We start from the raw sequence: 13,325 nt of genomic DNA, 5'->3' as shown, positions 1-13,325 counted from the left end.
TGAATCCAACAACGAAATTGAAAGCGATGTACGGTTAATGTTTTGAAGACAAACAGGGTCCACTAACTCTCCAGATACAAAAGGGACATAAAGTATGTTAATATTTAATCTGTAGACCTATTACCCAAAAGCTACTATTGAGTTGCTATAACTGAATACATCTGCGACAATTGTGCCAAATTGGAGTCGCACAGTGACTACCATAGTCCTTAGTATTTTTAAGCGAACTTGTTTTTATAATTATTATCGGTTGCTGCTCATGTTATACTGTGGACTAATATCCTCCTCTGTAGCATCTTAAATTGATCTATTAATTTTGTTCACTTTCTTGCAAATATATAGAATGAGTATTACATTATATAATACCACGCAAAGAATTTTAAATATTTAATGCAGTATAATTGCCTAAATGTAATATTGATGTCTAAAACATGCAAACAGCAGTCTTATTTTCCGTATTCAAATTTATTTTAGCTCTTGTCTTGTTTATTATTCATATTTCAATGTTCAATATTCCCACAGTGATTAATAACTTCTCATGAATCCACATTACACCATAGAGGATTGTAATATGTGAGGATCATTTCGACATTGTGAGTTTTGTTATTACATCGTGGAATAAAATGGTACCAATTTCTTTTTTCTTTATACAAAGGAAAAAATACGCTCCCGAGTAATACACTTACGGTTAAATAACAAATCAAATAATATGCTTTATTAGTCATGCTGTTCCGCTTTCTGGATTCAGAAGCCGAATGTTATTTTTAATACATTACATCCAATTTATTTAGTAGCCTTTTGATATGTTTTATTCTTGAATACATTTTATCTTGACATTGTAAATCCGCAGCTGAATGGTCCGTCGTCGCATAACTGTATATTACTATATTTTAAACTTGCGATTTCGATATAGGTGGTGGCGTACTTGCTCCGCCGTTCCTCGGCCTTGGCTCCGGTCTGGCGTCGCCGTACGGCGTCGGCGTCGGCGGCGTGGGGCTGCCGGCGTTCGGCGCGCTCACGTTGACGCCCGCATCCCCTGCGCTGCGCGCCCTAGCCGCGCCGCCACTACCTCTTGCCACTGTGCTACTCGTATCCAATCTCAACGAAGAGGTTCGTGCCTATTCCTGAACATTAACACTTACATCTGCAAACATATACTGCTGAATAGTAAATATCGAACTTTTAAAAGAAATTTATTTTATTTTAAGTTCCAAAATTGGCCCCATATCAGAAAAACTTTTTTGTTTTCAAAATTCCTACATCGAAATGTGTAGTATTATATTTATTGGCGAATTTAATAATTACGCTAACACAATAGCCATTAACGTTTCCCGCACATTTAATATGGGTTCAAGAGTCCGGTTGACACATAGCACTAATGCATCCACTAATATGGCGGCGTTATAGGCTATTGTATTTATAAGTATATTCTATTTAAACTTCTTTAAAATAAGTTGCTAATTTATTCATAGATATTATGATGTCAAACATCTTTTATGACTTTATAATACTATCTCTTTCTCTCTCCTATTGTTTTAGATGGTCACGCCTGACGCTCTCTTTACCCTTTTCGGTACGTGTGCACATATACATTCCATAATTTGGCTCAGGACTATGCACTTCGAGTTCCCAAAAAGTGTTCTTTCTTAAAATCATTTCTCAGTGTTGCCGTTTTACAAAAAAAATCTCTTTAGATGAGAATTTTCTCAAAAATGGCATAGGAGAAATAAAAAAATAAACATTAGGGGAGTACCCTCTTTGGAGAATGTATATCATAGTCCTGAGTTTATAATTTATATTAAAACAATAATATTGGTCCCAAGCCCTGTCGCGTGGAAGACAAATTGTCAGCTAACATTCTCGACTTCTGTACTGATAACCGCATCTGGCGACCTTTGCCGAAGCTTCGCTTATAACACTATTGAACCTGAAACGCTTTATTAACTTACATGACAATTTGTGTTTCAGACATCCTAGTCGTAGCTAAGTTAGAGGATTGCCCCGTGTTGTCTATTTTGTTTCATCCGTCTACCATGAATGTCAGTTCCAGTTTTCTAAATGTAAATAATTTGCATTTCATAGTTCAACAATCAGTCATATGGGCAATAAGCACATAATTCTTAGTTACATGGCACGAAGGATTAATTCCAATTGTAATGGATTCACGTCGACATAATATTCGATTTCGAAAGCGATTTTCCGTAATAAAAAATATATTATTCGTTTGATTGTTGGTAGTAATTGCTTCGTTCTGAAAGCCGATTACCCAGGCTAATAACTTACGTACAGAACTTCTATTTGAAACGGGAAAACGCAATGTCTACGATACATCCATATTAGGTTCCATCTCAGTACTTATCAAATATAAGTACCAGAGACTGAGAGAGAAAACATCATTGAACGTTTCGGATAGATGTTCCGCTGAATTATTAATCAGACGCTTACCGTGACCAAATTAGAGCTTGGATTTGTTTCTTCTTTATCATTTTCCCACTGTCCCGTTTCACAAAAGATTTTATGTATACAAAGCAGTGTAGATCTGTGTTTATTTTCGAGTAAATTATTGGTTTTACTTTTTGTTTTTAAAATATCAAATATCTTAGCTCTCTTGCTTCCAGATCTAAGTACGCCTATTTGTAATATTAATTCTCCCTACTGATAAATGTGAATCCAACATCTTCTGATAGTTTTTAGTATCTCAACTAGTCCGTAGCAGACAACACTTTGGGTAAAAAAATACTACAGGCAAGTTTTGGCAAAGCAAGCCTTCCTTAATTATGATTGAATATATTTTCGGTACGATGAAGGTTATGCCAAAAATTGACCACTTTAACTTAAACGATAACACTAAGAAGTTTGCACGTTGTTCCGTTCACGAGAGTTTTTCTTTATGTAGGCGTGTACGGCGATGTGCAGCGAGTGAAGATACTCTACAATAAGAAGGATTCTGCTCTCATTCAAATGGCTGAGCCACATCAGGCTCATCTAGGTAAGACATTACTTAGTTGCTATACACCGAATAATTTTAACCACGAATTTCTGAGGCCAAAATAAAGAAAAAAAATTGGCAAAAAAAATATATTTGTAATTTTTTTTACTATTTTTGAATGTATATTCACGTAAATGTTATTCATAAAACTGGCACTTAAAATATTAGGCGAAATCCAAAAAGTATGAAATTATTCATAAGTATAAATCAATAAAGAAGATACAGATACAACTATCGAAATAGTGTACCATCATTATCGGTAAAAACTCTAACCTGTATGTTCCCGGTTATGTCGGTAATTTGCTAAAAGATATAATTTTATCTATTAATGTTTAGAAAAAAGTATGATGAGATGACACATATTGACAAATGTAATAATTACAGCCCTGACTCATATGGACAAGCTGCGCGTATTCGGGAAGGCCATGCGCGTGATGCTGAGTAAGCACCAAACTGTACAGCTGCCGAAGGAAGGACAACCGGACGCTGGTCTCACGAGGTAACCGCTATTTTATATGTGTTGTATTATTTTCTTGTACAATAAACTGTTTACATACTTACTTTTTTGCTTCTGAGAAGTTACGTTGTAAAAACGCATTTTATCCACTAGTGGGTAAAGTAATTTGACCTTGAATAAAGTCAAATTAACTGGTTTAAAATTCATAAAAGTAGGTGAATCTAGTAATAAAGATGATTTACCACCTGTGGAACTACTGGAAGCAGTGATAAACGCTTTTTTTTGCGTTGTAGTTTCCTCGCTATAGTGAGGGGAAAAGTTTTGTGTTAACTCGGGGGCAAATGTATTTTACTTCTCGTGTGTTAAAAAACTCCACACCCAGCGTTAAAGTACAACTTTGCCCCCTTGTATAACAAATAACTATTAATAAAATAATATCGTTTTCCCCTCACTTGCTCGGAAACACGTGTTTTGTCCTTTAATACCAGCGGGTAAAAACGCATTTTATCCACTAGTGGGTAAAGTAATTTGACCTTGAATAAAGTCAAATTAACTGGTTTAAAATTCATAAAAGTAGGTGAATCTAGTAATAAAGATGATTTACCACCTGTGGAACTACTGGAAGCAGTGATAAACGCATTTTTTTGCGTTGTAGTTTCCTCGCTATAGTGAGGGGAAAAGTTTTGTGTTAACTCGGGGGCAAATGTATTTTACTTCTCGTGTGTTAAAAAACTCCACACCCAGCGTTAAAGTACAACTTTGCCCCCTTGTATAACAAATAACTATTAATAAAATAATATCGTTTTCCCCTCACTTGCTCGGAAACACGTGTTTTGTCCTTTAATACCAGCGGGTAAAAACGCATTTTATCCACTAGTGGGTAAAGTAATTTGACCTTGAATAAAGTCAAATTAACTGGTTTCAAATTCATAAAAGTAGGTGAATCTAGTAATAAAGATGATTTACCACCTGTGGAACTACTGGAAGCAGTGATAAACGCATTTTTTTTGCGTTGTAGTTTCCTCGCTATAGTGAGGGGAAAAGTTTTGTGTTACACTCGGGGGCAAATGTATTTTACTTCTCGTGTGTTAAAAAACTCCACACCCAGCGTTAAGATACAACTTTGCCCCCTTGTATAACAAATAACTATTAATAAAATAATATCGTTTTCCCCTCACTTGCTCGGAAACACGTGTTTTGTCCTTTAATACCAGCGGGTAAAAACGCATTTTATCCACTAGTGGGTAAAGTAATTTGACCTTGAATAAAGTCAAATTAACTGCTTTAAAATTGATAGAAGTAGGTGAATCTAGTAATAAAGATGATTTACCACCTGTGGAACTACTGGAAGCAGTGATGCCGTTGAGCAGCCGTTGTAGTTTCCTCGCTATAGTGATGGGAAAAGTTTTGTGTTACACTCGGGTGCAAATGTATTTTACTTCTCGTGTGTTAAAAAACTCGCAAGTTCAGGATTCTATTCTCGAACCACTCGCTTCGCTCGTGGTTCAACTATAGAGTCTTTCACTTGCTCATTTTTCAATTCCACACTCGGCGTTAAAATACAACTTTGCCCCCTTGTATAACAAATAACTATTGTCCGTAGCAAAATTTTATTCGTGCCTCCGCGACTAGCAATAAGAAGATGGAAATGATCTTCTATGGGAACGTACATAAACCAGTGTTATCATTCACTTCAACCTCCGTGGAATTACCTATAGCAATAAGAAGATGGAAATGATCTTCTATGGGAACGTACATAAACCAGGTGACTCGTTTAGGGGTGAGACGGGGGTCGTCAAAATACTACGCTTAGTCACAGAGGGGATGGGGGGGTCTAATTTTTGGCATATACTACGCTTGGTCACCCAGGGGGGGAGGGGGGCAAAAAACGGCACAAATTTGAGCACGTAGTTTGGGTATGTTCCCTATGAAGTGTCACGTTCGGCCAGATTGACTAACCATGTGAATTGAGTTGATTGTTAAATAAGATTTTTTTCCATTTTTTGTGTGATTAGGAGACTGATAAAAGCGCATTACCTATTTAATTTCGTTTGTCAAGTTTTGGATATAACACTAAGAGCAAATATTATGTACATGGCGAATTTATCAATGAATTCATTCATAATTTCTCCATGCAATTTTCAGCTGATAGTACATATCTGTGTCTATGAGCCAAACTTTGAAACGCGATCGAATTAATCGAGATTTACGTAACTTAAGTATGTTAATATTTACTTAATATTATTACGAGTTCCTAAAAAATACTTCATATTTTTTATCAAATGTTTTTTTCAATTTCCAGGGACTATTCGCAGAGCCCCCTCCACAGATTTAAAAAACCTGGCAGCAAAAACTACCAGAACATTTACCCGCCAAGCGCCACGCTGCATCTATCCAACATTCCGTAAGTAGCGAAGAATCATAACGACGACGTAAAGTTTTGCTGAAGTTTCTCATGTCGATAACTCTATGAAATCCTTAAGTTACTTATAGTAGGATTATGAAATAAGGTTAATTAATCTTTACTGTCAGCTTAGTCAGTTTCCTAAAACATGTCTGTATGTTAACTGAGCTGGTACTATTTTTTTTTTGTGATAAAAACTAACGACGTTATTTTTAACCCCCGACGCAAAAACGACGTGTCTGTCTGTTTGTCTGTCTGTCTGTGTGTGTGTCTGTCTGTGGCATCATAGCTCCCAAACAGATGAACCGATTTTAATTTAGTTTTTTTTGTTAGAAAGTTGAATTAGTCGGGAGTGTTTTTAGCCATGTTTCATGAAAATCGGTCCATTAAGTCGGGTTTTTTTTTTACTTTTGTGGTTTGGTTATTGTATGAATCATAGGTAGGAAGATTATGAAATATGGAAAGTTAATCTTACTCTCAGCTTCCTAGTAAGTTATATACCTATGTGAATTAGATTATTTTGTGATTTTCATGATATTTTGTTTTTAAAACTTATTTCGAGTTAAACGTAAATTTTATTTATAGTTGTGTTAGGAAACGGAATCTAAAAAATTATAACTATTATATTATATATATAAGGTAAAATACCCCATAATGGACGGTGATGCCATTATGGACAAAAAAACACAAATCCTTAAAAATAAGTATCTAAAATAAGTTTCTAAAAACTGACGGCTATGTACCATAAACTAGAGTTGTAGAGCTGTTTCATTTTGAAGTTTCAATTAATTCGGTTATTTCTGAAGGATTTGGCGACAAGATAAAATTCACCAGTTTAGTGATAAAAATATCAAGACGAATTCTTAGTAATGTTGCTAAGAGAGTTGAGTTCATGTATAAAATAATAAAAAAATAACGCACGGTGTAATCTTGAATGCGTTTTACTTACTGCATTAAACATGAGATAAGGTATAAAACATACTAGTTTGTTGCTCCAAAGATATAAAGAAATGACGTTATTTTGCGAGTGTCCATTACTGGACCCGAAAAACTGCGTACCTCCTATGATGGACAAGGAACAATTTACAAAACCAAAATTTACAAGAAACAATCCTATGTTAAAATAATCCAAACTAATTGTATTTATGGTGTATAAAATTGACTCATTGCGTATCAGTTGGCTTTAAAAGTAAAATTTTAAACTTATTTCACTGTCCATAATGGGGGATCCATTACTGGGGAACTGCCGTCCATAATTGGAGAAAAAACACCTAGTTTTAATTTGTTAACTATGAAGAAACCAATAGGAGTATCTATTCTGCAATACGCTTGAAATGTAAAAGAAGGATAGGACATTCAAGATTTAACACGCTTAGCGGTAGAATTTTTACATTTATCAGTGAAATATCAAAAACAGGAGAATTTTTTTCTTAAACTGTCCATGATTGGGTCCGTTACCTTATACGACAAATTCCAGAAACACAAAATTATAGGTACTTATTAATACGTATGTTCACAGCGCCACAGTCTCCGAGGAAGATATCAAAGAAGCTTTCACAAAACGAGGCTTCACAATCAAGGCGTTCAAGTTTTTCCCGTAAGTTTTAACCGTCAGACTTTTACCTCGCTACTTAATTCTATTGTCTATAGCTAGGGATAAAAAGTATCTGGTCCGCGCTAATTTAATGCTCTTGTTTTCAACTTTGGTACATATATATGCAAAATAATTGAAGTGTGTATCATTATTATCGTTTCAGACTAATTTAGATTTAAATATATTTACAGAAGAACTTTGTAAATGAAGTATTTAGTACCTGCCTATTTGCGTTCAACACTACTTTTTTTCTACCAATACATTAAAACAAAGTATTTTAGTAATTCTTGTTGACAAGTACTTATATATGTATATTTACTTGACCATTTACCTAAATGCTTAGGTATTACTATGCCTATAACTGTCAAAGCGAAACCCAGACTCTCATGAGTCGTGGCTAAATGCCGAGATACTTAACACTAGGTAGAATAAGAAGAAGATGCATAATATATACTGCATGTTTCTAACGGCGTATTGTTTCTGTTTGCAGTAAGGACCGCAAAATGGCGCTGGTGCAGCTGCCGTCCATCGACGACGCGGTGGCCGCGCTCATCAAGATGCACAACTACCAGCTGTCCGAGTCCAACCATCTCCGGGTCTCCTTCTCAAAGTCCAGCATTTAAACGGACCGATTCGGAATATCACACAATCTCTGTCAGTCGCGTCCTATCCGGATATCATTAAACAACTCGCTGAATGTTTCAGAGACTCTTGGATGCGTAGGATAAGCGACTGTCAATTAAACTGAACCTCTCACTCAACTCGAGAATTTCCCTCGACTGAAAATTACAAAGTAATCTGTATTACGCTTACTCGGATCAGTTTAGAGGAATAAGTGCTACTCTATTTTCTTAGTGAATACGTACATTTAATATTACTGCAAACGTTAATCTAAGATACATTCATCACACGACTTCAAATGGCAGCTATATATGCTTTTTATTGTTTTAGAAGCGACTCCGATTATGTTCCTACCGACCCTGAGAGGATGCCTATTTTGTGTGATATTCATTCCATAATTTTAATAATCATAATTTTATTTCAATAATGTCTTCATGATTTCCATTTGATATTTGTAATTTGCGTAAATCAATTTATCAACAATATCTATTTTGCAATTAGATTGCGCTAGATTTATTTAAAGTTTGTCGAAATGGACCCTTTTATCGCGATGTCAGACATTGCTTTCGTTAATTCATGGTTGTTTTATTCAGGCAGCTAATTTATATTATATCTATCGCTTTAAAGTATATTTTGTCATGTTACAATATTATAGAAAGCACATTGTTGTATGGGAATTTTCAATGTATAATTATTATTTGCAGTTATTATTCTAATATTATATTTTATGTATAAAAACATGATTTATTTTAACATGCACAATTTACTATTATTGCATTTCTTTGTAAGTGAATAATTATAGTTTTGTACACATACACATTTTGTTACTATTGGAAATTTACATTTATAAATGTGTATGTGTTTGCAATATTAGGTTTAAAGATAATTTTAGTAATGTTCTTAGATTTGATCGTCTACGTGTTACTGATGCTTCCATACTCGTTCGTGTTTCGTTGTCTACAGCGACGCCCTGTTCTGTTTCAATAGTCGTTCTCGATTAGTTAGTGTAATCACGACTCTTATAGCTAAGCATCTAGTTGGTATATCACTATGTATAACGTTATGTTCATCGACATAATAGTGACATGATGCATTTATTTTGATGTTAGTTTAATATTAGCTACAACATACTATAAATGCTCGTGCATACAGTTAACGGTAGATAATTAATTATTTATTTGCCTAGAGAGCCGTACGCGCGGTGTGGGGGATACTACGATAACGTATTTTTTAGAATAATTTTCAGTATAATTTGATAAGTGTGTCGCCACACTGCGACGGCGATGGTCGAGAATATATTCGAGATCTGATTTGCTTTTTCTCTAGCATATTAAATGAGCAGTATTCACACTAGGGCACAATAACTTGTTATACAGTATTAGTTAAATAACTCCCCCCTGATTACTTTATTTTTGTACATAAACATTCAAACTTTCATGACTTGGCTTTTCAAACTTCTTGGACTCGTGCTTGATTGGTTTTCACACATCTTTGCCTTCTTAAATTAATACATATGCGTCTAGTCCAATGCAAAAGAGATTAAGTTTGTGGATTAAGTAATTATATGTCGAGAAACCATGTCAACGATTGTCTCAAATTATTCGAGGTTAGTCTGGTACGAAAAGCTTTGAAAAAATAATATTTATAATAATTATGGTCATTGAGCAATGCCCAGTGAAACATGATGCTCTAATTGTAGGACCAGCTTTAAGTGTTCAGTTACACGTCCAGTATATGATTAGGCAAAGCATGCGTGAAACAGATACCTGAATTATGAAAAATAAGGATCGGCGACGTCGCTACAATACACCTACTATCGCAGATTTTGCCGACAAAATAAATACACTTAAAGAGTATGTACACGTGTACAGACATAGTTAAACGTTTGCCACGAGTCAGGTGAAATTAGGCATTATGTCAATGTCATAAGACTTGAACATATGCAATTATTGGTCATTTTATCCACCTGAGGACATCTTGGTGGCATTATAATGAAATGAAATAGAAATTTGAAATTTAGCGATAGGGAAACGAGGGGCACACTAGATGGTGAACAAAAATATATAATCGGGGTGCAATCAGACTTGTTTTAATGAAGTACCTAGTCCAAGTGTCACAAAAAGTTGCAGTGATTTCGTGGCCGCGTCGTCATAAGATTAGTAATGCTGTAGTTATCAGAAAGCACCTGTTTGCAAGAAATGGAGCCGATATGTTTGAGCGATGTCATGTCGAAGCTTGAAATGGCTGCCACTTGGTTAGTTCGCCGGTCACTCAACGTATCCCTTCCAGAGTCAAAGAAAATTAAATAGTTCTTTTATTTTAGAAAGCATATTCAGTCATTTATAATTATAAAACAAACATATTTACACTATTTTAAAATGTATCGTTATACATCACGTAACATAAATAAGGATAAAAATAGAGCTTAGTAAGATGATTAAACTGAAAAATATTAGAATGTCATTACGATGTAAGTTTTACTAGAAAAATTTAATCATACAAATTGTATTATTCAGTACGTATGATAAGGATTGTAAAAGTAGTTATTTGGTTTAGATAATGTTAGGTGACCAGGGTGTGGTGATATTTTGCACGTTTTTGAAAATGTTTTTCTACAGGGTGCAGAATTCAGAAATTGTGCGCTCTTGTTTAAAATGAGATTAAAGCGGTTGCGACTGGTGGTGGTCTGCTGGGCGAGAACGGTATCGCATTTGTATTTAAATATTATAATTACTTATTAAATAAACATTATCACAACAAGGAGATTACATATCCATTGTATTCAGCGTAGAACGCTACACACATCGCGTGCTCTGTCGCAGGATATCCGTTTCGTCGCGTAGATTCATTGTCCACGGTATTCATTGCTTCTGCTCAATCCGTAGATATCAGTAAGTAATATATTTAAAATGTGTGTAGCGTTTTCAGGCCTAATCTTTTCTCAATAACATTGGTATTGACTAATAGATAATTATAGGTATTTTTGTGTTTAGAGAAGTATTTTAAATATTTAGATAATACGGTAATATTATTAAAAATAAGAAATAGATCAGTGTTTAGAACGAGATGCCAAATTTAAAGTCAATACACATTATTTTAGGTAAAAGGTAATTGAAGTAATCTTAACATTTATTAAAAAGTTGATGAAAATGTTAAAGTTAAATTATATTTGAGAGTTTTATTAAGCGCAATTTTTCATTGTAAGCGAACATTGTTTCAATTTGTTGGTTAAAGTTATGCGTTGAAAAAGATGTGAAAGTTGTTTTCCGACTGTCGTCTCTGTGTTCACCCTCTTGCGTTACGAGCAAAACCATTTCAACATATCTCTGCATATCATTCTTATTATACCTAATTTTATTGCGCTTTATATATATCTCTTAAGCTGTACTTGTTTGAAGTACCTACGTACACGTTTCTTAAAATTATATGAAATGCCAACATATCAATTAATAGAAATTTGGCTAAGGCGCATCTTATACACTTTCAAAGCTCGGCTCTGCAGCTGGGAGCTGCGCGGGAGCACCGCTTGCAACCTCAAGCGTCGCTCCATTATACTTACCTATATAAGAATTCGTCACTTCTATTTTTCTTATTTTAATGTTAAGCCTCATGTGTGTTTAATTTCTTTCTTATTTTTAATTTCGTAATTAAACAATATTATCAATAATATTCTTTTTGTTCTTTATTTTGCCTCCTCTTCGTTTTTCCTAAGTTCTTTTTTTCTTAAAACTCAATACCAATTGTCTAAAGTACTTTAGGAAGAAGCGATCTAAGGTTCGGTAGTCATGTAAAAAATGGCCTTTGAAATATCACAAATCTACATTTCGTTTGTTACATATCCAATACTGTTGATTTAAATGTATTTTCTCAGCACTTGATGAGATAAAAACTATTTGTAAATAAAAATAAAATTTAATGGGGATCAATATATGAAATGATGTACATTAGTACGCAATTGGTACTGTAGACATATTCGTGTTTAGATCTAACTATCCTGGCGTAAATATCGCATCTACGGTGAAACTTGTCTATACTATAATGCTTTGAAATATCCATAATTTCTTGTGACACTAAGAAATTGACTTCATCTGTGGTTTTGTGGATTGTCTTGTCTTTCAAGTGAATTAAGTGAAAGTACAAGTTGCTTAGTTCAACTGTCGGGTGTAAGGGACTTTGAATGCCATTGAAGAGTTATCGTAATGTTATATGATGGGAAATTAGCACAGGGTATAAGAGTTAATTCCGTGCCGTGTCCCTGATCCCTGCTGCGTGGAAATAACTGAACCATTCCATACCGAGATGTGAGCTGTGTAACTGCCAATTAATAGGAACCCCTTCTCAAACTGCTGTTGATTAGAGTCTCAATACTTTATGTTTATTTTCAATAAAGATAACTGTCATCTGGGTACACTTCTTCAATATGTAGTTAAAACTGCAGCGTGGGGCTAAGCTTAAACTGTACACATATTTATTTTTGTCATGTAAATTATATATGAGAAGGCTTACTATAGTAACGTGAGGAATATGAACAATTGAAAATAAACATAAGTGAGATGTGTTTTTGAAGTTATTAAAAGCTTGTTATATGAATGCAGAACTAACACATACCTATGAAATGGCAGTTATCCTTGTGTTATATTAATCTGTAACTGTAAATATTATACACAACTATATTAATAATAACAAATTAAATGAATAAGATAGTAAAGATTAACATAATCCTTTCTTTAAAATGTACTAATAAAACATAGGTATCCTATTCTAATTTTCAGTAGTTGCCTAGTTCATTATCAAAGTAACTTCTAGAGAATACCTGTTTTTTAGGGTTCCGTAGCCAAAATGGCAAAAACGGAACCCTTATAGTTTCGTCATGTCCGTCTGTCCGTCTGTCCGTCTGTCCGTCTGTCCGTCTGTCACAGCCGATTTACTCGGAAACTATAAGTACTACAGTGATGAAATTTGATGGGAATATGTGTTGTATGAACCGCTACAAAATTATGACACTAAATAGTAAAAAAAAAAAAGAATTGGGGGTGGGGCCCCCATACATGTAACTGAGGGATGAAAATTTTTTTTTCGATGTACATACCCGTGTGGGGTATCAATGGAAAGGTCTTTTAAAATGATATAAAGTTTTCTAAAAAACATTTTTCTTAAAGTGAACGGTTTTTGAGATATCAGCTCTCAAAGTCGTAAAAAGTATGTCCCCCCCCCTCTATTTTTATAACTACGGGGTATAAAATTCTAAAAAAAATAGAGG

General features: G+C 34.4%; 1 protein-coding gene across 7 annotated transcripts in view; it reads left to right on the top strand.

The window, feature by feature from the left end:
• LOC125226170 (polypyrimidine tract-binding protein 1) overlaps positions 1-11,734 on the top strand; it is a 681,511-nt gene extending 669,777 nt beyond the window's left edge. For all 7 annotated transcript variants that reach the window (XM_048130080.1, XM_048130079.1, XM_048130078.1 and 4 more), the window contains 7 exons: positions 914-1,110; positions 1,540-1,573; positions 2,897-2,989; positions 3,374-3,488; positions 5,749-5,850; positions 7,370-7,447; positions 7,935-11,734. In XM_048130080.1, coding sequence (XP_047986037.1) covers positions 914-1,110; positions 1,540-1,573; positions 2,897-2,989; positions 3,374-3,488; positions 5,749-5,850; positions 7,370-7,447; positions 7,935-8,067 — 752 coding nt within the window. In that variant the 3' untranslated portion in view covers positions 8,068-11,734. The remainder of the gene's footprint in view (positions 1-913; positions 1,111-1,539; positions 1,574-2,896; positions 2,990-3,373; positions 3,489-5,748; positions 5,851-7,369; positions 7,448-7,934) is intronic.
• The last annotated feature ends 1,591 nt before the right edge of the window (positions 11,735-13,325 follow it).

The sequence above is a fragment of the Leguminivora glycinivorella genome, chromosome 5 (assembly GCF_023078275.1).
Source record: "Leguminivora glycinivorella isolate SPB_JAAS2020 chromosome 5, LegGlyc_1.1, whole genome shotgun sequence".
NCBI classification, from domain to species: domain Eukaryota; kingdom Metazoa; phylum Arthropoda; class Insecta; order Lepidoptera; family Tortricidae; genus Leguminivora; species Leguminivora glycinivorella.
This window is presented reverse-complemented; position numbering and strand designations above follow the sequence as displayed.